The 23789-nt window shown below is 44.8% G+C and overlaps 1 protein-coding gene and 1 long non-coding RNA gene across 2 annotated transcripts in view; both read right to left on the reverse strand.

Annotated features, from left to right (window-relative positions):
• Positions 1–210: 210 nt before the first annotated feature.
• LOC116831671 (uncharacterized) overlaps positions 211–23789 on the reverse strand; it is a 31205-nt gene continuing 7626 nt past the window's right edge. Inside the window, exon 2 of the long non-coding RNA XR_004375268.1 lies at positions 211–695. This is a non-coding gene — a long non-coding RNA (uncharacterized LOC116831671). The remainder of the gene's footprint in view (positions 696–23789) is intronic.
• On the reverse strand, positions 17865–20775 carry SOX1 (SRY-box transcription factor 1). The gene has a single exon (XM_032791841.2). The coding sequence runs from the start codon at positions 20157–20159 to the stop codon at positions 19053–19055; it is 1107 nt and encodes a 368-aa protein (XP_032647732.1). The 5' UTR covers positions 20160–20775; the 3' UTR covers positions 17865–19052.

Raw genomic sequence — 23789 nt, forward strand, 5'->3', positions numbered from 1 at the left:
TTTAAACCATAATTTCTATTTTGTGTACTAAGGATTGGAAACGGGTTTCTCTTTGCTTAAGTGGAAAGCTTGCAGCCAGAAGATCAAATGACACAACTGTTCTAATGTATTGAGCTCATTTGCTTTTGGGGTTCTTTTTTCTTTCCGGTAATCCCATCTATTTTTTCTTAGCGCCACAGTCACTTTATTCTGAAAATGACGAGGCGTAAATTCAAGAGGCTCATGACTTTTAATAGGAATTCCTTAATCCAAGATAACTTCAGTATTAACACCTGTCTGACCCCTTTCCTGGAACTCGTATTGTTCACGAAAACATCACCTCCTTTACAGTAAGAGAGTTAAGGTAGGGAACAGAAAAGGTCAGTTCAAATTTATATGCTACTGCAAAAAATACGATTAGGTTTCACTGAAGATTAGTTATTTTATCAAGATGATACTTTCTTCCCCATTCTCATGTGAATACTAAACATACTCTGTTCTAAATTAAAGTCTGCATTAAAATGTGTGAGTATCCCACCATTGAATAATGTAAGATAGTCAATATACATGTGCATTCGTTCCTGAAAGATAACTGAGAAAGTGAGGGGGCGAGACACTGGCTACATAGACGGATGCTCCTAGATGCAGTCTCCTGACATGAAGGCGTTTGAGAGAGGCGTTTCCTCAGCTAACCACATGGTGATCACAAAAGTCATCTAAAGGCAAAAGAAAAGGAAAAGAAATTGTAAGTGAAACATGTTCAGCGATCTAGTCCTTGAAAAATACACATTAACAATTCAACCGCTTTAAACTCTACAAAGATGAAGTTTTATTTTCATGTAGCATCTAAGTAATTTAACTGTGGTCCTCACACTGGAAACTGAAGATCTTAAGCAGGGCTTTAATATATATTTAATAGGGACAGCTATTTAAGATAATTAAAAACTGATTGGTCAAAAATGCCAAAGCCTTCATTAAAACATAACTACGTTTCTGGATTAATTACTTGCAGAGACATAGTCTATTTGACCCTGAAATGCTTTACATATTTTAAGAACTGCAAGCAAAGATTTAAGGAATATTTCACTGGCAGTTTCCAAGACTGGAGCAAGCTAGTTAGATCTCCTCAAAAACTGCTACGACACAATATAAACTAAGTTAAAGATAACCGACAACTGATTTGACTCTAGAGGCACCAGGAAATGGGGGCACTTTGCAACAAAACTAAGGGGAGAACATTTAACATCAGATTCACAACAGCTGTCTAATAGTATTTGATTGAATAATAAGAGGACACTGAATCTTATCAAATAATGGTGCTCGAATCTCCTCCCCGACTTCTTCCCTAAGCAATCTTAGGTTTTTGTGCCTCACAAACGTGGTACGGAACAGTGAAATCTTTGCAGAGGGCTGCTCATGCATTCAGAGTGTATAGTTTTCAAAATCTGATGTTTTGCAATGATGACATTAGAGTAGCAACCAAGGTCCGAGACAGCAACGCTGCTGCAGCTGGGCTTCGCTTTGAAATTCTCAAGACAATGGGAGCCAGTGTTCTCCATCGCTTCGCCTTTCCATTGCATTTGCATAGTCTGTTCTGCCTGATTGACCAGCTTGGGCTGTCCGAGGGACCTGCATTGTTCACAGATCACTTCAAGATGGCAGAGATGACAAGATTCAGGTGAGAGATGAAGTGGGATGATTCTCAAATGCCATAAGAAAAAGCTACCCTGGGAACCTGAAGCTCAAGAGGAACAAACGACCGCAGAGTTTAAGCAGTTTTACTAATTAGAAAGAGCTAATCAGCTGTTAATGGAAACATTATGCCTTTACATATAAAAATATCACAGAAGTATCTATTCCCCCTCCATCCCCGCCCCCGGCCAAAAAGAGAGCTGCTTAATTAAAGGCTTTTATATGTAAAAGTTTGCTTATAAATAAATGTAACCACAGGACAAAAGTCCTGTTTTACAGTTCTTTGTTGCCTGCTCTATAACCAAATGGCAAGATTAACTAATTAATGTTTTTAAAGCGCTATGAACATATAAAGCCCCTATACAAATGCTAAATGTGATAGTGATTATTAATAAGCAGCGCGCAGCTTCACTCTGAAATCCTCTATTTTCCAGAAAAATGAAGGGAGTGTTTTCTGAGTTGGCAGATAGAAAGCGGTTATCTGCGAGGATCAGGATTGAGGAGAGGACGCATTAAACGCGTTCCCCTCTTCAAAAGTTGAAAACTCTGTACTGTCCCTGGCTTCACAGACACACGCACACACTTCATTCAACACTGCTGTTTTGACTTCATCTCAAAAAGACAAAATCTTTGCCATACGAGTATGTTTTCCCTTGAGGGGTTTCCAGAACGATTTGCTATAATTTCTTTACACCTAACAGAACTGATGGGATCTAAGCAGTAAAACATATTCCCACCGTAGTTTCACTCTCTCGCTCTTTTTCTCCTGAGGTTTAAATAACTCTCTAGTATAAATATTGCCAAAAAATTGCTAATATGGAAATTTTCAGAAGGAAGGGCTCCTTCCTCCCTGGTATAACCCAACTAAAGCCATACAACTTTTCTTAATCTCTCGATGCATTATCTCCTACCTTCTTTTTTTTCCCCTGAAGCTTCTAATACACTTAATTACGTAATTAACAGGAATTCCCTGTAAAGTCCCACATGCTACAAAAGGCAGAGCCCCAGACACTGAACAGAGCTTGCTGCTGTATTTCTCAAACACAAAAGTCACCTAAAACAAACAAACAAAATCAGGCCCATCTCCCCTGCACCCCTACCTCTCATCTACTCCGACCTAGCTCTGTATTAGGTCCCAGATTTTCTGTTTATCCCCACCCCCACCCCCACCCCCAATCGATGGGGTTAAAGCTGCAGAGGAAACGTAAGTGGCTCTGGAGTTTGTTTAATTTCCCTCTAGTGTTTACTGATAATTCGAGAGACGCTTATCTCGGGGAATATAGCGATTAATACAACCGCAGGTTTCCAGATAAGTGATTGTGATGGAGATTGTTGGCGAGAAAATAGACAATTATCCGCTGTTAGCTTTACATAAAGATCGCATTAACTTGAATTAGTTATCAGACAAAAGAACATCAGAAAGCTGCACCTTTCTGCCAAGGCAACCGCTTGCAGGCGGTGTGCTCCACACAAGCAAACGCACTACTGCCTGCCCCCCCCAACGTTCCGCAAACAGGAAAGAAAACGAGAACTTGGGGGTTTCAGTGGGAGGGGGAGATTTCATGTCTCTGCCATGCCAGGAGCACACCACGATCATGCGAGGGCATGGCCACTACAAGGGCGAGAGAGCCCAGGGACTGGGAGATCTCTTTAATATTAGCGACCCGCCAGTCTGCCTTCATTTCCATGGGGCGAAATTAACATGGAGGCGGGACAGCCGCTAAACCAGGAGGAAATGCACCCCAAGGAAGAGGTAGCAACAATGAGCCCCTCGCTGTAAGAAAAGGGAGGGCATGTGGGGGAGAGGGAGCTTGTTAAAAATCAACACAATAATACAGTCCTTAAAAAAAAAAATCCTAGTAACTTGGAGGCTGGTCCTATTTGCATATGAAACTAGTGACCAGCAGTCCTGCAATTCCCCTGCTGCATTGTGCACGCTCGAATCCGAGGTTCCCCAGACTGAAAGCCACTTGATTATTTCTCCTTCCTACAGGAAAGGCTGATTTCTCAGTAACTGATAGCAGGGAAGGGCCGTCATAAATTTCACCGCAAAGTAAACTGCGGCTTCTTCGCCTGGTTGAGGGAAAGGCGAGGGGAATCAGGAACGGGGGAGAGGGTGCGTCTCCCAGTAACCCCAAATAAAATCCAGCAACGCCTCATTTCAGCCAAAAAAGAGCCCCCTCCTCGACTCCTTCCCACCTCATCCCCACTCTCACTCGGGAAGGAGGCAGGCCAGGGACTGGGGGCTGCATTCATTGTGCAGGAAAACAATGACTAGATATTGACAGTTGCAGGAAGGTTATATGGGACTTGGATTTACCTAGAGGGCTGGGGAGACCGATACAGGATCTGCTTATTTCTCCCTGAAATGTTCCATTAAAAGACACACTTTAAAATGTGGTGTTAAGGAACTTCAATCAAGAGGCTGCCATTTAGGATCAGCTCATTTTCCATGCTGGATTTCAAGTTAGACCCTTGAGCAATATTTTATATAAAGAAGGAGGGGGAAGGGAGATTTCATGTGTGTTGGGTTAAAGAGAAACAAGCATAGATATTTCATGCTGTGAGGCTAAAAGCTATTGTACGTTGAGTTACAATAGGGAGACGGAAGGAGGCTGAGTAATAGACGCAAGGTAGCAGCTATGCGCTAGTTTAAAGGGAAGGCGGATGGAATAAACTGGGGAGGAGGTGTCAGGTGAAGAGCTGCTGCTGTCTCCTGGGACAGAGGGACCGGGGAGCTGTCCCCAACGCTGGTATGTGCCGCTGCTTCTGGGTCCCCGCTGAATGGAGCGGCTAATGACTCCCGGTTCCCAAGGCAGGCTTGCTGCTGCCTGGTGAGCCTTGGATTTGTGTGGTCCAAGCCTTTCCCAGCTTGTCCCATTCTGTCACCGGGATAAGGGGCTCCCTCGGCTCGTTTGCACCTGCGTCGCTTTTGGCTCCTTCAGGAATGCGCTGAAGCTTGTAATCAGCTTTGTGAAGCCATTGAGTGCACGGCTGAGTGAAACTTCCAAAGCTCGCGGAAAACTGGCCCGCTGAATAGCAGTCAGCATGGGGCTGCTCTCCAAGCCTTTGGGCTGCCAAATTCCAGCAGAGCCCCTCACAATCAGTCCACACAAGCTTTACTGCTTTCCCCACACTAAGAAAAGTGAGAAAAGAAAAGCTAAAATACCAGTCACCGAGGTTAGCAGTTTGTTCCCAGATTAATGGCAAACGCCTCTCCCTGATGTAACTACCAATTCAGGGGATACACAAAAAAAAAAGAAAAAGAAAAAGAAAAAAAAGTGTGTGTGTTGGGGGCGGGGGGACGTTGTTAATATCACTTTACCTGATGGCAGATTGCAAAGACTGCTGTTGTAACACACAGGTATCGGAGCTTCCTCACTTAGTATCTATCACCTTCCCCAGGTCAGGCTTATCGTCTCAATATTTTCAGCAACATTATGGTTTTAAGGCTGTGGAGGAAGGTGACCCGCAGCTGTAGACAATTTTGCAGGTGGACATGCTGCAATGTGGGGAAGGAAGCCTGGGCAAGGATCAGTGGGAAAGTAAGAGAAAGCTGAATTACAAACAAACCACTAAAAAGCTGTACAATGTGTAAGACTCATCTAAACAAAATCCTCTTTGATTCGACGTGTTAGGGGCCCAGGGACGTTGCGACAGGAGTTTCCATACATGCCCATTGTCTTGGGTCTAAATATATATTTGCAGGAAGGGTTTTTAAATGATTTAATGTATTGTTTACTTATAGCAAAGTATCTACAGATACTATCCCCGAGGGTGAGGGTACCTGCCTCCAGGCCCCACTGATGCAAAATGCCTGACCAACAGGTATGTATGCTCTGTTTTGCAGTTCAGGGTGTCATGTTACCCAAAATTCCAAAGGTGGCCACTTTCATTCCAGTATCATTTATTTTCGGTAGAGTTTTATGATACAATATATTATATAGAGTATTTTATTCTTTCCCACCAGGATTAGCTGTTTTAAGAAAAGTTCCCAATTAGCCATATTTTCTTTTCTTCAGTATTGATTGGAATCTACTCTACATGCATCTGACGAAGTGGGTATTCACCCACGAAAGCTCATGCTCCAATACTTCTGTTAGTCTATCAGGTGCCACGGGACTCTTTGTCGCTTTTTACTTTACACCTGTTATTGCGAAGTAATTAAAATATAAAGTCTTGCTGCATTAAACTTATTCAGCATCTCGTGACACAGGGCTAGCGTACAGCATAAATGGTGCCACTCAACTTGCAAGCACTTGACACTACTTTTTCATAGTTTAACTCATGCTTTGAAGGTCTGGCTTATGCGTAGGCAGCTATCGACTCACTTTTAGTTTGAAAAATAACTCCCTTCATACAGCTAAGGTCTCCTTAAAGCAGTCATTTTATAATAACAGAAAGTTGTCAACATCTTAAATCTGCTAAAACCATTAAACAAGTTGTAGGACACAATCTAATTGTATTTAGTTTAGTTCCGTTGAGTTGGGGTGTCACTATGGGACTTCTGATTTTTTTTTTGTTGTCTCCATGTATCCAAAATAACTAAAGCAACAGTACCACAAACAGTAGCATCGCTATGCAAGACGTATACATGTTCTGGGCTGGAGTGAGTAATACGTCTTTAGTGTCTTAAAAAAATAGATTTTTTTTCACTGTCCCTACCTCCATAGGTGGGTTGATTTGATTTTTTAATATTAAATAATATGTCATGGTTTAATACTTCCTCGCTGAAAAGATCTTATCCATTTCACTGCTTGCAACTATTCCCAAAGATCTCAGTAGACAACTACCCTCATGTAACTGCACACGAATATTGTCCCAACAGTGTTAGGATACCCTTAACCTATTCCTAATTGACAACATTAATTTCAGCGACGTTGAAGAAACCAGTAAGAGAAGTAAGTATTTTTGCAATAGCTGTCTGGCGCCTCTGTACAGTGTTTAGCAGTAATATTTCAGTGCAGCAAACGGTAATTTTAAACAATTTAACAGCATCAGCTCGGTGTCTTTTTTAAAAAACAATGGTTTGGAGGTAAAAGCAAAGGCGCCCGTGTTTCGTGGTGAAGTCTTGCCACGCGAAACCGTGGAGGCTCGAACACTTCTAAATATGCCTACAAATGGTTTAAACCGCCACCTATTTCTGCCTTGGACGTTTCTTTTCCTTTTGGAAGTTGGATGTGCTATTTTCAACCGTGTTGCTTCTTCCAGCCATTCTCGGTGACAAGTCATGAGGCTATGCAGTAATTCAGAAATTAGTGAAATTTTATTCTTGGTGGGGGCGTTGGATTAAGAGGCTGGGAGTGTGTGAAACAAGTCAACGTGTAATTGTATGATAAGGCTCTCACGAGGAATTTATTGGCCAAGTTGCTATTTCTATTCCTTCCTAATCTCGTTTAGCACATTCATTCTCTGCAATCTGTCTCCATAATCTTCTGTGACAGAATGGCAGCCAATAGAAGCATGCATGTTTGGAGAGAAGAGAAAATATGCAGAGGCGTGATAAACTGATGCTAATTATCCATATTTAGGACACCGAGTGCAGAAGATCAAGGTTTACAAATAACAAACCAGAGCCAATGATGATGGCTTCCTAGTGTGGAATATATTGGAGGGGACAAGATAAGGGTTTCACATGCAGAAGAGATTTATTGGTCAAAGGGTTCACCTTCCACTTTTCCACTTTTATACAGCAGTAAATTATTTAGTTTAAATTCACCAGAACATTACTCTTTTACTTGGCAATGTGCCATGACTTGCTCCTTCTTTGTGTCCTTTCAATGCAAATCCTTGTAGTGTAACATCAGTTGATAAGAAACAAATAATTGAAGTAATAGGTAATTCCCTTTAAATTGTGCATATAGGATAGTAAGGTAATCGTCTAGCGTGGAACGAGACCGGAGTATAGCGCAGATAGCTGAAAGTGAAACAATATCAACCTCAACTATTAAATTACATCTGTACTAGAGAAAAAATAACCTGCAGGAGACATGTAGGTTGAACAAGAGACAATACTAATCTAGCTAGCTTTGGACCGTTTTCCTATAGGCTTCTGAAATGTCTTTCACTTTAAAAAAAGAGCTCTTCTTCACCCCCCACTCCCGCAGTCTGCTGGCTCCGAGAAATAATAGGGGAATTCAATTTGGCAATATTTGTGCAGTATGGTTGAAGGGTCAGTGGTACTGATCTTAGTACTTTGCAATAATTGTATTGTAAAGTTTCCAGAATACTTGGACGATTTGAGAATAGTGTTTATGGGATTGTGTTTATTTTGAAGTTTAAAAGATTATGCTAGACATACACTAAATTCTGATTTTGTATCTCCTTAGGCACTATTTGGAAAGAAATTGTCCTTGAAGAAATTATCCAAGTAGCAAATCTTGCAGCAGCATTCCTTCCTGCATCTCCCGCGTCATTGTTCTTGTGTTGATAAAACAGCAATATTCCGTAAAACGCATACGAAATGTATATATTTAAGATGTAACATTAAGGAGAACGCTGTTATAATTTGAGGTATCTTTGATTCGATACAAGGAAAGGTATTGACCTAATGGAGCTATTCATTTAACAGGCGAGTTTTCCCTTGGCCGTTTATTGTACTGCAAGATTCCCCTGTGAATGTGTTTGTTTCTTTCTCAAGTGTCCATTTAAATTAACGTTTCTATTTTGTGTTCTATGCACGGGAAAAATGTCTCCTGGTCACAAATCTCACATATTAGCAGGTTTTCTTTCCTGCTGCTTTTGAGTGAAGTCAGTGAATGTTGGAATTTGGACAGAGCACTGGAGTTAAACGGAGAACTCCAATGCTCTGTCCAAATTCCAACATTCACTGACTTCACGCAAAAGCAGCAGGAAATATTGTTGTCGTTATTTAAAAAAAGACAGGTAAAAACTTAGTGCCTCGGAGTTGCCATTTTGTTGCCAGTCAATAGGAAATCGGGGAAGGAAGAAACTCCTATATAGAAGATAACAGGAAAAGCGCTGGCTTTAGAATGCGGATTTGAGCTTAATTACAGCCAGGGCCACGAATTTCAGACGATGTCAGATAAACTGTGCCTTTCCTGAAAGAAAGCGGATTTTCAATCTGTGCATTCCCACTACCTTTCTCCAGTGTGGTACTGTCGGACCAGGCTAGACCACTGGCCCGCATCACCCTCCCGCTCACTCTGGAGTGCAACCTCGACACGAAACCTGACTTAGTCGAAGTCTACCCCGTGCAGTCCGACCTCTGTTCCAGATATCACCAGCCAAGAGCACGAAGATTCCACCTGGTCTCTGAGGAGTGGTGGAGTCTAATATGCTGAGCTGAAGCGGGAGGGTGATGGGACAGAGGTCTTTCGCAGGGATGGAAGGCGCCCTGCAGAGATGGATGGGACCAGTTCAGGCTTTCATGTGAAATTCCTTGACATTGCTAAGGACACAAATACAAGTTAAGTTAAAACAAAGCTAAACTTACACCCTGCCCGCTCCCATTCTCAACTCCATATTAACGTAACTGGAGACATTAAATACCTTTTGACAACCAAGGTTTGGCTAATCAACCTAATTTTCAGTGTAAATAATCGACACTAGGGACATGACCCGATTTTGAACAAGGAGTTTCAGATAACAGGTACAGCGAGGAGAGGTTATACTGCACTGAAATTTATCTAAACGTAGTAATCCAAACCCAGGGTTGTACCCAATTATCTCAGTGCAGAACAAGTTTTTTCCCCTATCCTCTTTAATTTCGTGTCTGTTAGCAGGAAAATGGCAGCTTCCATTCAGAGGTACAATAGAAAAGTTGAAGCGAGTTCTTAAATAACATTTGCTACTTTCAGTTATAAACACACAGAGATGTACAGAACAAGAACATGCTACAGCGCGTTAGTAATTAGAGGAGTAACGATCTGGTGACTTTACACTGAAGTTTGCCTTTAAAAGCATGGCATTTGTGTTTAAATGTAATGAAAACTACCACTCCAGCTATTGCCCAACCATTTTGCCAAATAGCATGGGATCTTTGTATGGGTATTTCCTGCGTCTTCTTAAAATGTTTGCAATGTCTCTTTTACAACAAAAGTATAAATCCAACATCAGTAAATATGTCTATGAATTTATCCCTCTTTCTTTGTCAATAAACACATGGTATTCATATCTTAAGTATTTGGAACTTTTGACATGTTTATCATCTGGAGATTGGACCACTTATCTAGTTAGGCTCACTTTATAGCTCCTAGAATGTTGGTATATTCGTGAAAATCATGTGTGGCTTACTCCTGCAGCTGCAGATTGAAAGGGAAACAAATAAAAAGGCTTTATTTAGATTATGACCTATGCGTTGCTGTATTAGAAGGAGCGTTTAGTTGAAATGTTAATGGCATCTTTCTTAGCCATGGTTTCCAGCTATCCAAAGTTAGCACATTAACTGGATGCTCAGCACAAGAATGTTTCGAAAAATGCAATTTGCGTGTTTATTTTTCTTTGCCTTTCCCATTCTTATATTGCTAGATGCTAAACTAGTTGTTTTTTTTTCTTTAACATTTTGCTACCCTCACCACCACTCAACTTTCGTGGCTGGAAAAGACCACCTCACTGGTCTCCCCCATCTCTGAGATTTTTAGGGGAATCACAGATTGTTAGGGACCGCACGAGATCATCTAGTCCAACCTCCTGCTCAAAGTAAGACCAATCCCCGCTTCCCTAAGCGGCCACCTCAAGGATTGAACTCACAACCCTGGGTTTAGCAGCTCAATGCTCAAACCACTGAACTATCCTTCCCCCAGCTGTCAGAGTGTGGCTTACCAAGTACTCAGTTTGAGAATGCACTGCCTGCTTACAGACCTCCCTCTCCATCTAATGATATTTGTGACACACTATTGTTTGTTGCTTGTTTATACTTTTTCCTGTGAATAATTTTTGGCTGTTTACTTATCTCTAGCTAAACACCCTCACTACATCTGGGATCTGCATCTCGCTGGGGAGTGGTACCTAGTTATAATATACACTCACCCCCCTTCCCAGTATAGCTTTCCTAGCTGGAAAACTTTTCGTTCTGCAAGGATGCTTCTTGCCCTAGTGTTCCTCTCTCTCTCTCTCTCTCTCTCAAAATCTCCCCTTTAAAGGTTTAAGTAAATTCAAAGCATGGGAGTTTTATTTTTCCTGTTCATTTTCTAAATTCCAATTCTAATATCTGGAAAGAATTCCAGCTACCCTGTACTACGTACCGTTTGACTGAGAGCCATGAAGTGACTCAGTGGTAGACTCTCCATACGTATAATACAAACAAACCTCTCTGTCTGCTCTTTACCTAGGTATAGGTAAAGTTAGGAAGCACTTCAATATGTTTAGCCAACCAGAACATTGATAATTGATTACTCACGTTTTTTCTAAAGGGGAGAAATAGAATAAAAAGGACCTCAGGAGATCATCTAGTCCAACCCCCTGCTCAAAGCAGGACACATCCCCAGTTTTTTTTACCCCAGTTCCCTAAATGGCCCCCTCAACGACCGAGCTCACAACCCTTGGTTTAATAGGCCAGTGCTCAAACCACTGAGCTAACCTCTCTGAGAAACAAAGAGAGTATTTACACCTAATGTGATTTGGAGTGTCCCAGAGCCTGGCCTTTTTACAATTAGCGCGTTATATTTGACCGTGATTGAAAAATTATGCCTTTCTTCCCAGGACTCGTTGTCTCCTTTACGATAAGACAGTTTGCAAACTCTCAACTTGAAGAGTCTCCCATTAAATTTTGCAAACCTAACTAAGATAGAACAAATGAAGAAAAAAGTTCTTGCAACATAGTCTTTCTATGTCATTCCTCTGTATGCATTCCGCCTTCATAAAATAGCTATTTGTGAAATGTGCGCAATTATAATGTGGCCCAGAAAACCAAGGTTTCCATATTCCCCACCCCCCTTTGGTAAATTATCCTGCCCAGAATCTAGGGTGTCGCTGTTTGCGCTCGTTTTCAGTCATTATGGCGAGTTCTATCCCTTGCTAAACTTTCGATCTCTCCTTCCGGTGACAGTGCCTCCATTTTTTAAATGCCCTAGTTCCAGTCTAGATTTCCTCGTGGTGGTCTCTGCTCTATTTCTTCAGCCCATGCACAGTCCTTTCCTCCAGAGAGAGGCACACTTCCCTGCACGCTGCAGGACCCCTTCTGTCAGCTCAAAGTTGCACTTCTTCAGTTCTCCAGAGTTATGTTCTCTTATCAATTGTACATGTTCCACTACCTAAGATATTTCCCGCTTTCTTTTCATTTTCAGTGAGTCTCGTTTCCAAGACATTTAGCTTCAACGTCCGCCCTCATCTTGCTGCTGGCAAACTCCGGGAAGTGTTACATAAGTGATCAGACTTTGTTTCCCGCTCTTCCTTCCATGCGTGTGTTGGAGGCAATTTTGAGTCCATTTGCTTTAGTCCTCACGCAAACGCAGGCCAATTTGCCCAATGTTAGCGTGATTCTCACCATACATACCCATCATCCTTAATGTACCAGCGTTTTCCTGATCCAACCGCAAAGCTGCAAAATAGTTTCCAATTCCCACAAAACCAGCAACATTTTTTGTCACGACGACGGCCTCAAAACTTCTGTTAGGTAGCTTCCGTTGCATATTTTCCCGCAGACAAATATTTCATTGTATTCTTTGGAGTAGTCAGTTTCCGTTACCACGTCTGAACTTTGAAGTCTCCAGCTACAAAACAACTACCTCTGCGGGCCTTGCCTTTCTGGGCAATAAAAAATATTCCCGCACTAAAAAACCTTCTCCCCTTTAATGTTTTGGGGAATAAAATGACTTCAGCTCCGTATTGCAGGTTCCCTTCTTTTGCTGTCTTAACTCAGGAATTGTCCTAGAGGTGATGACATAAGCTAGGATCAAACCTTGTCTGCTTGGAGGTGGTTAAATATTTACCTCTCTGCAGAGCTTCTTTCTCGTTTTCCTGGACCTACTTTCCTTTAACCCGCGCGGGATCCCCGAGACAGAGCCTCAGCTGGTGTAAACTGTAATAGTTCCATTGATTTCAATGGAGCTTTGACAATGTAAACAAGTAAAGGATCTAACCCCCTATCTCTGTAATGTCTTCATTCCACCTGGTGAGCACTCCCTTTCCATGTCACCATAAATTTCGTTTGGCCTGTACAGACCCCTTTCTCCCCACAGGAACTGCAAGAAATCGAGTTGTTCAGGTTCCGTTTTCTTATTCAGCCTTGCAACGGGCTGCGTTTCCCTGGACTTTGGGTCCCCCGTAGCCTCCCTCATTTCGCCCTCTCCCCAAGCCTTGTGAGACCTCTAACTCCTATTCCTCCTGTGAGATTCGTTTTCCCTTTTTCAGAGCTCATTTCACTCTAGTTCTCTGGGTTATGCGGGGCTCCCTTGATGTGGGACGTACATTCTTCTCGCCCCCGCGGGGTGCAGTTCAACCACGGACCACCAGCTACCCCTGTGACCACCAGCTGTAACCCCCTTCCTTCTTCCCCACTGGAGTTGCACTTCTCCAGGGCTGATCCGGGTCTCTCCTTCCTATGAAGCCCAGGAAGTGGTAAAGAACGTAAATCAGAGTGAGGGGGCACCAGTTCTGTTTGATTAAAAGACGTTGCAAGGGGATCTCCTCTCAATACATGGTGCAGACCCTTAAAATAAGTGTAGCTTCACTGTAAGTGGAATGGGACATTCTTAAGAGATTCTTTCCAAGGATGGCGTTAGTTCCTGTTTTGCCCAGGCTGTGCTTGCTCCTCAGGGTTATCTCCTGCTCATTGTACGTCTGGGGCGATCTCACTTCTGGAAGCCAACTGAGAAGTCCATGAGAAGCACTACGGCGGGCAAGTGGAGGTTTCGGCGGCGTCTGAGTCAGGTCAGCGGCAGAACTGAACGTGCCAGCTGGGCAATGGCGGTGGGGCGCGCGGTCATTTCGGGTGCAGGCGCCTCCTTATTCAGCGCGTGCACATGCCAGTTGCACGCGCACAAACACACTCACGCGAGTGCAGGGGGGCATTTGTGTAGGTGCGCCTTGGCACTTCTTCAAACCCCCTCCAGGAGCACGTGCGGCTCTGGACGGGGGAGGAGTCCAGGTGGGTGGGCACTGAATGGACGGAGTGAGATTTGGTCTCCTTCGGAGCCCTTTTGCCCGATCTAGGAGGTGGCAGATTCCCACGTGAAACACAGCGCGGCGCTGTCCGCCCACGGGAGCTGTGCCCTGGCCCATGCCGGCCCTGGCCTTTCCCTGGCTGAGCCGCACTCCGGACGCTCCGCTGGGGAGGAACATAGATTCCTTTTCATCTGCTGCCCTGCGGGGAAACGGGGGGAAAGCTCGGGCCAAATACGACATCATGGGACAAGGCAGGGCCTGGCTCACTGCCGGAGTGCCTCTGCCCGCCGGCTTTGGCCTGTGCCCCTCCCCACACCAGGCTAGCCTCCTCCCTCCTGCGATCGGCAGCGTCCCACCCTCCCCGGCCCCAGCGGCCTCCTGTCCCCTCGCTCCCTCCCTCGGCGGCGATGGCTCTGCCCACTCTCCCGCTCCCCCGAGCCTCCCGCCCCCACGCCGGCGCAGCGGGGGGACGCCGGTTTCACCTGTTGCCCGGCCTGCCGCTTGCTGCAGCAGGAGCCGTCAGTGTTCCGCTGGGTGAGTGTAAATGGGTTTGACTGGCCGCTGATCCCGGGGTCAGGGCTCTCTCCTCCTCGCTAATCCAGCGCTCTCCAAACGGCCCTCCCTCCCCCGGCCCCTTGCGTCATTCAGCCGCAGCAGCCCGGCTGCTGCCACCCGGCTGGAGCTGCCCGCGCCGCCGCAGCGCTGAGCCGCAGCCACTTGTGGCGCCTTGGTTTGCTGCGCCGAAGGCCGAGGCGATCCCTCCCCCTCCCCTTCCCCGGCACCCTCCGCCTTGGGCCTCTCCTGGAGGGGGCTCCTTGCCCACGAGCACCTGCCCCCAGCACACGCACAACCAGAGGGTATTGCGAGAGCCGCCCAGCAGTCTGCCATGTGGCTCCGGGGTGGGGCGGGGGAGGGGGAGTGGAAGCAAAGGCACGGGGAGGAGAGGAGAAAGGCAGGAGGCAGCGCTAAAGGACTGTTGGAGATGAGCGGGGGCTAGGGGAGGAGGAAGGGAAGGAGAAGGGAAGGGGAGAGGGAGTGAGCGGGAGGAATGGAGCAGAGGGCAGGGGAGTGGGCGGGGGTCGGCAGAGGAATCGGGGCGCAGAGTGGAGGGAAATGGGAGAGGGCAGGAACACGAGCGGCCACCTCATTTCCCCCAACAAATCACGCCGCAAATCAGGGTGAAGGGAAAGCACAGAAGCAGCTGCCGGTGTCAGCGGTGGTGCAGTCCCAGGTTATTGTGTCCCGCCGCCCGCCCGGATTAGCTGGGGGTTCCGGGGAGGTGTCTACTTTCTGAATAAGAAGAAAACGTTATAGCGCGGCCAAGCGCTCAGCGTCTGTCTCCCCCGTCCCCCCAGAGGGCTGATGTTGCCTGGAGGAGGTAGCACAGTTGGGAGGGAGGGTCCGCGCCCAGCCGCCAGGCTCATCTCTCGAGCTTCCTCCCCCGGCGTGGCGATCGAGGGGCTTTGCTCTGGGTGTCCGCAGCTTTGCGGGTAGATTCTGGAGACCCACCCCCTTTCCAAAGAGAGTGTTTGAACGGGCCACTTCATGCAGCCTAGTATCTCCCCCAAGAGCTCAGCGTATTCAGTCGCCAATGTCCCTCCCCCACTTTTACCGGCCCTCGGACTCTTGCCCGGTGCCCTCCCCACCAGGGGGGAGTGGAGTTTGCGGGAAACTCTAATCCCCAGAGCCCAGCACAACCCTCACCTCAGCTACTCGGGCTCCCCAGCCACCCCCTCCCCCAACCGTTGGGAAAAGAGCTGCGAGTCAAGGCCAAGTTTGCCTTCTCGTTTGAAGTTTAGAAAGAATCGACCGCCGCCCCCAGCCTTAGCAAGTTCTGCCTCCGACCCTGCTTGTCCCTCTCCCCAAGAGGTCTAGATGAGGGCCGGAGCCAGGCCACGAGCCAAGAGAGGGGCAACAGTGTCCAGGGGTGGGGGGGCAGAGCTGCATCTCTACCCCTGGGGGGGGAAGCCCTGAATCCAACCCCCCAGCTCCGTATAACAGAGCTCAGTACAAACGATATTCTCCCTTCCGCCCTCTTCTTTATAGTGCCTGGAATTTCCTCCTTTACTGAAAACGAAATGCGTAGTTTTTAATTCCTCCATATAGGTGTTTTTAATAGCTCTGTCAATCATGTTATAGGATGAACATTTCATACATTTCCGATGTAAAGTACTTAATCCATAAATCGTTTAAACCTATCTTTAGTTTTGCATATTAATTTATTCATTTATATATAACTTGCAAAGAAAAGGGCCCGAAGAATGAACTATTTTACCATACCTAACCATATTTTTCCGCCTAACAAAGTTGTTTTAATGTTGCTTGTAGATGCTGTCTATAGCTACACACGATTTTAAAAAAAAATCCATGGAGCAAAACTAATAACCCATGAGCAGATAATACATTACATAATCATGTAATTCTCTCTTTGACATGCATGGAGAGGATTTTATTCCCTTGAAAGGAATGCGCAGAATATTCGATATTTATTTAACTGTATTCGGGTTTGTTCTTTTTAATCCCGATAAATTAAAAGTGCAGATATTTCTATTATTTATAGGGCTAATGCTAAATGGGGGAGGGGAAGGAAGAGTGACGGGACAGAAAAGGAAGAAAGAAAAGAAAAATCTCGCCAAGAGTGGATGGAAATCGTTCTATATTTAGTTTGGAACTGTTAAAATGTTTATTTCCCCAAAAAGGATTGTTACATAATTTAGTATGTAGAACAGTGCATACAACAGCATTTTCAAATTATATTTTGTTTATGCAAATTTAGTGACTTATTTCCCCCCCAATAAATCTGAACTTCAGTTACTCTGTAACTCTTAGAGGAAGGGCAGCTATCAAGGGTGCACCAAACGTTTTAAATATATATATATATACCCCTAAAAACACACACGTGTAAGTATACACTCATATTGCACTACGAGCCGAGAAATATGTGTATGTGTGTGTGTGTCGTATTAAGAAATAGTTCAACAGGTACTCAATTTATTCTGCATATTTAAAAGTACAAATGTGATTATTTTAGATTAGAAAGATGTAAGATCATGCCTGGCTAGAAGGAGCACAACTACAGAGCTTTCCCATAAGGTACGGTTTGTGTGTGCGGTGTTTGTACACTGAACGTTTCACAAACCTACTCTGCTGAAAATCTAAACCTGCATACACAACGGTTTAATAAAGGATCCAAATAGTTACAAAAAGGATTTTTATTACCTTGTTAGAAATCAATAGACATCTTTCAGTAAAATTTCGCACTTTAACGAATGAGTGGTTTAAACAAAATTATCAAAATGACTCCAAATAATTACATATGTCAATTGTCATGTTAGCATTATAGTTAAAGTGCAATCTCTAATACGGACCGAACCCGCTCCTTATTAACCAACTAGCAGTGCCCCATTTTTGGATGGATAAATTACTTATTCACCACCAATAAAAAGATGCTCTAAAGCCTGCTGTAACAATGTTTCCACTCTGGACGTTAAAATATTTCTTCTTCTTTTTTGTTTAAATATGTTACGACTAATTTCAAAATTTATTTGCTACAATATGATTTTTAAATGCAATACTGAGTGCTGTCGTTACTATTAAATGAAGTTTACAGCAAACTTTTAATTCCAGAATATCGCAAGGTACCGATAAACACGTAGAAAAAAATATAATAAATTTTCAAAGCATTAAACAACATCAGGATCTTGTTAGGAACAAATACCTCATTTTTGCTTAACAGCTTTTCACACCGGTTTTTAAGAACTTGCATTCCAGTTACACAGGATTTGTGTGTGTGCGCGTGCGTGCGTGCGTGCGTGTGTGTGTGTGAAGTCCAGCGTTGTTTGCAGTCCCCTGGGGCGGGGGGGGGGTTGGGAGGGCCAGGACTTCTTTTAATATTTTTGGTACAGAGATTGTTTTTCATTACACTCAAACCCAATCAGTTTCTCTTGCAATTGTTGTGGTGATTAGAGAGGAACTTTGCATACGCTGGAGCCTTTGCATCCCTCCGGGACAAGGTTTCCCCATCGCTGCTGGGATCTCCAGTCTGAAATCTGAGGGAAAGGGAAGGCAGATCATCCAGACCTGATAAGAGCCCCTAACCTAGTTCAAGGTAGAAAAGTTTCCTAGCCATGAAGTCACTCCAGGTTTGGACAGTCAGTTCCACAAATAAAATAAACAAAATGAACCATAAGTACTATGGAAAGTATTTTAATAGGTCACCTTCTTAACAATACTTAACAGCTATTAAAATAATCTTTAAAAAAAAGCTAACTACTTTTGTTACTTTCATCCCTTCAGTTTTATATAGATTGTGAGAAATCTAAACACAATACGGGATTTGTTTTATGTTATTTTCTGATCATATTTTTTTAAATTCCTTTTCAATTTCTAGTTTTACCGGTTATATTTTAAGGCATACCATGCGTATAAAATTAGTACTTTTCGGGTTTATTGAAAAAAAAAACAGGTGACTTTTTCCACTTTGAAATTTATTTAACTCAGTAGTCAACGAACGCATCCTTAGGATTTTTCTTTAGCAGAAAGGCTTTTTAGTAAACTATATACACAATTCCCTCGTAACGCCTAAAATAAAAATTAATTCACAATGCATTTACAAGAAATCATACAAAAACAAACAAAACAAAACAAAATAAAAAATAAAAATAAAGGTACAATAAAGTTTTACAAAACCAAGAATAATGTTGCAGTCGGGAAAAAAAGTTTTATAAATAAACAAACAAATAAAACCCCCGCAATAACATCTACAAAAACTTTTACGCGTGGTTTTGGATTTGTCTTAGTACATGTGTAATAAATGAGAACTGTTTTCCCCATCAACTTTATCTTAATTAGGCAGTAAAAAGCCTACACAAGAAGCGATCCAAGGAAGAAGCGGGTAACGCTTCTGCGGTATAAAAGTTGGCATCGCCTAGATCTTTGTGTGATTATTCTTATTTTTTTGTCTTTTTGTGATTTTTTTTCTCTTTAGCAAATAAAACGCTTGTGCCTCGTGGATGAATGATAAATACTGTACAAAAGTCTCAATAAAACACAGAAGTTCAGTCTAAAACGCAAAAACTAGTTTCACAAACTAGTCCTAAAAAAAGGTAATTAGAGCAATCGTTACCTTTCCCCCTCATTATTAATTATTATTAATTATTATTTATTATTACAAGAACATCCAAACATTTTCTGTACAAAAAGGGAGCCGGCGGGTGTGTGCGCTGGGGAGGGGAGTGGTGGCGGCCGTCAGGCAGACAGAGGTACCGTTCAGCCGGGTTCAATGCAAGTTTCTGTCCCTCTCCTTCCCTCCCGGCTCAGATATGTGTCAAGGGGACCGTGCCATTGACCCCCGTGCTGGCGCTCTGGTAATGCTGGGGCAGGGAGTGAAGCCGGCTCTGAGCCGCAGCCGGGTCCCCTCCTTCTCCGGCCGGTAAGTACATACTGATCATCTCCCGCAGGTCCCCGGGGCACGGGGCCCGTGAGTGCGAGGTGACGGGCGGGCTCACGCTGGGCTCCGACTTGACCAGCGAGCCCAAGGCGCCCAGAGCTCCGGAGGAAGCCGCCGCCGCGGCAGCGGCCGCCGCGGCCGCCGCGGCCGAGTTCTGGTGGGGCTGGGCGCCGTAGGAGATGGCCCCGTAGCCCGAGGGCGAGGCGCTCATGTAGCCCTGCGAGTTGGAGATGGGGCTGTACTGCAGCGCGCTCATGTCGTAGCGGTGCATGGGCTGCGGGTTGTGCGGGTGTGGGTGGTGCGGGTGCGGGTGGTGCGGGTGCCCGCCGCTGCCTGGGTGCTGCCCGTAGGCGAGCTGCGCCTCCTGCATCATCGCGGCCGCCGCCGCCGCCGCGGCCACGGAGCCCGGGTAGGCGCCGTTAGCCCAGCCGTTCATGTGCGCGTACCCCCGCTGGCCGTGCCGCCGGGGCTCTCCAGCCGCCTGGCCCACGCCGGCGGGGCTTACCCCGACCCCCATGCCCACCCCGACCCCGGCGGGGCCGCCCCCTGCCGAGCCGGCGCTGAGCAGCCCCCCAGCCAGCGAGTACTTGTCCTTCTTGAGCAGGGTCTTGGTCTTCCTGCGGGGCCGGTATTTATAATCCGGATGCTCCTTCATGTGCAGCGCCCGAAGCCGCTTCGCTTCGTCGATGAAGGGTCTTTTCTCGGCCTCGGACATGACTTTCCACTCGGCCCCCAGGCGCTTGCTGATCTCCGAGTTGTGCATTTTGGGGTTCTCCTGGGCCATCTTCCGGCGCTGGCCCCGGGACCACACCATGAAGGCATTCATGGGTCTCTTGACCCGGTCTTGGTTCGCTTTGTTCCCACCGCCGCCGCCGCCTCCACCGCCTCCTGCTCCGGTCTGGCCCGTTAGATTAGTGGGGCCCTGGGCTCCGCCTGGGGAGTGCAAGTCCGTTTCCATCATCATGCTGTACATTCAAGTAGCTTTTTATTTTCCACCGGCACCAAGCATAAAAATATCAAACATAGAGAGCCATGAAAGAAGGGACGAGAAAAGACAAAAAAAAAAAGAAAAAAGAAAAAAGCCCACCCGGGAACACCTTAGGCAAAAAAACTTTCTCCTTTGAAAACCACTTTCAGGGCTTGCTGGCGATCTGGATTCAAGCTGCTCAAACAGGTGCAAGGCAAACTTGCTGCTTCACTTTGCAAGGAGGAGGAGTGTGCAGAGCACTCAGAAATGTCCTCTCTCTCCGGCACACACACGCACACCCCTCCTCTCTCTCTCTGTCTCCCCCTTATTCTTAACAGAGCTGTTTTGTTGTTGTTCTTTGCTAACTTCTAGAGAGCTTGTGTGTGACTTGCGTCCGCTGCTCCCAGGTGAACAGAGCAGAAGAAAGAGGAAAAGCCACCGAAAAAAGTAATTAAACGATAACTAAAAAAGAGGGAGAGGGAGTGAGGAGAAGAAAATAGGAGGGGGAGAAAAAAAAAACCCCGGAGCCAGAGAGAAGTTGCACAGTAATTTGTTCTCTGTGGTTTCCCTCCTCTTGCCCGGGAGGAATCAGGAGAGGAGGAGCTGGCGAGAGACACACAGAGAGAGGAGTCCAGCAGCCATACACCGCGCACCGAACTGGGATTAAATGAGTTTGCCGTGGCCAATCGGAACGCGGCGGCGGGGGATTATTTGCATGGCGCGCTGAGGAGTGACGTCCGGAGGTGAGAAGTATAAACTATTCTGGGGGTGGAGGGGAGGTTGGGAGGGGCCAGAGTTGGGGTCACGGCTACCCTGCTTTGCCCTGCTAGGTAAAGAGGAGTTAATAGTAATTAAATACCATTATAATCCTGCAACAATAATACCCCGTACTCGAAACACATAGAGTGCTAGCCTACAAAAGTCAGGCAATTACAAAGTTAGGGATGACATTCTTTCCTTAACCCTGGCAGGTGCGTTTGTGCCTGTGTCAGGACTACACGATGGTGCGTGGTGGATACATGAAATGTTTTGTTGGCATGGCTTTGCGTGCCTATGTGTTCGCTGGAGAACCACAGGAACACACCGTCTGCATTCCTGAGCGGTAGCCTTACATTTGAATCTTCTGCCTGCGTGACCTTAGAGACCTAACGCTTCCTTATATTCTCACTGAACTTTCTCTCACGCCTTTTAAAAGATGGGGGTGGTGAAATGGTTGGGGGAGCCTATATTATTCTAATATATTTACTCAACAGACCTTTTAATCAATCCAGTACATCCATATGAACGCACTTGTTTAAAGCCTGCTGCGCTATTGACTTCCAGAGCAACCGCTTCGCAACTGTTACAGTGGTTTGTATAGAGTAGCACACCTCAGTAGATTCATAAATAAAATCAATATGCCAGTCTATAACTCGATGTTTACTATGTTAAATGTGGAGTTGAAAAGACAATGGCCCGATCCCGCACCCGTTACTCAGACAAACCTTCCACGTCTGTATCAGCGCAGATATCCGAATTGTGTCGTAGAGATCTCTCCATTCTTCCCAAGGAGTTATATCTACTGAAGCATTGCCTGAATGATGACTGTAAACTCGGACCATAAATGTTTCTACCCAAGTTAATGACATGGCTGTTCCAAGGACTGAAAATACACAAAGGCCTAGGCCATAATATAGGCTAATCACCTAAATTGCTATTGTTATATATTTAGATCTAGGGGCGTTAAAGTACCTGAGACTCCTAAATGTATATATAAACATCTTGCATTTCTGTAAAGTAAACATAGACAACTTCATTCTTTGTGAAAACGTTAAAGGGAACATTTTTGTTCCCTGGCTGAGCAGTGAGACAGATTCCAGTGATTTTGTATTGCGGTGCAAATAAGGGTATGTAAACGAAAGTGACTGTATACCATTAATATCGTCCTGTAAATGCCCATTCTACAGTACAAATAAACATATATGAATCACGATCATAACAATATTTCATCGTGTGGGAGGAAATGGACACCTGGCATCTCCTCTTTTTCTCCCACTTTATGTGAGTGTTAATTTTCGTGACCCTAATGGCTGTCCAGATTACAGAAATAATACCAATCATCGCCATTACTCTTATTGCTGTAGAACTTTTGTATGGTAGGGTTGTTATAATATACAAGGCAACAGCGTGATGTTCTGTGTCCAGATTAAACAATTTTCATTTTAGATTACTTGACATTAAGTAGTAATCTCCTCATGTTCATTTTGATTCATTTAGAGGACTAATATTACTTTACATACATTTTTGATTAAATGTATGAGGCCTGCTCCTGCTCCCACTATATTCAATGAGAGTTTTGCCATTGACTTTAATGGGAGCAGGATCCAGGCGGTATTTTGCAATCTGCTGTTTGTTTCTTTGATGCAAAACTTCCCTTGAAGTCATTAGTGAAATCAATGGGAGATTTACTTAACTAAAGATTATAGGATCGGGCCCTCCGTGTTTAGTAGCTTGTTTATTTTAGTTAATGATAATGAGTTTGTTACATCTGTAGGAGGAAAACAAGCGAAACAGTTTAGTTGTTTAATAATGTATTTTAAAAGTTACCAATTAATATGTGTGCGTGTGTGTGTGTGTGTGGGGGGGAATTGTTTAAGAAATAAATACGTTTCCCCTTTGACAGCTGACAAAGAAAGGAGAGTTGGGTATTGTAATAAACCAACAGATAAAGGCAATGATTTATAAGAAGTTATAACTGTTCTTGTCACTTAAGGACCGAGTGATATTTTATTTTTGAAATTAGATTTTAAAATAGCCAAAGACCTTAAAATAAGTTGTATGAAACAGTTTTGGTGCCATCTTTTCCATAGGAATCCGGCAATTCGTTTAACACATGCCCAGAAATCTAATGTTCATCACAGGAAGAAGTTATAATCCTTGGAATTTAGATAACTGACTTTGACTCAGTATAGATTTTTTTTCTCTATCAATCATATTCTCGCAAATTGTTTCCAAATATGATATTGCCCTTTGTTTCCCCGTGCATTTCAACTGACGGTAGATGTTTAGCCTTGCATTATATATACTGCGCTAGTGCAAGTGTTCAAAGCATCCGCAATAAAGCTTTTATGGATTATGTTACTATGGCCCAGTTGCAGGCACTTTGGGTGCCTGCATTTATGAGCGTTAAACTCAAACTGCAGGTGTAACTTGTTGCCAAGTGACAGTTGATTGACAGCTGCTGGGTGTGCCAATCAGGCAGCAGCAGGACACCCAGCGCCAAGACTCCGAGTCTGGCAAAGGAAGAAGAAAAGCCGTACACTAGCTCATCCGTAATCTTTCTACTTTCCCTGGAAGCACCCCCTCTTCCAGTAAACAAACAAACCCCAAACAATACAACTCATCGGCTCCTCTCCTTCCACAGCTACAAAAATGCCGCGAAGAAAATATCCACCAGCAAACTAAACACAAACAGGCCAGGGCGAGGAGCTCTGCCCAGCACTGATGCTATTTGGATGACGCCATGTCACACTGAGCCATCCCTTTGAGGATCTCGAGGGGAATAGCGCTGTATGATTGCAGCCCGCACACCCCCATGCCCCCCCGGGACAGACAGCACAGCTAGCTGTGAAGCGACAGGGCTGACTGCCAATCTTT

The sequence above is a fragment of the Chelonoidis abingdonii genome, chromosome 1 (assembly GCF_003597395.2).
Source record: "Chelonoidis abingdonii isolate Lonesome George chromosome 1, CheloAbing_2.0, whole genome shotgun sequence".
NCBI classification, from domain to species: domain Eukaryota; kingdom Metazoa; phylum Chordata; order Testudines; family Testudinidae; genus Chelonoidis; species Chelonoidis abingdonii.

Coding starts and splice junctions, on each gene's coding strand:
- SOX1 (XM_032791841.2), bottom strand. CDS start 20,159: ATGTACAGCATGATGATGGAAACGGACTTGCACTCCCCAGGCGGAGCC.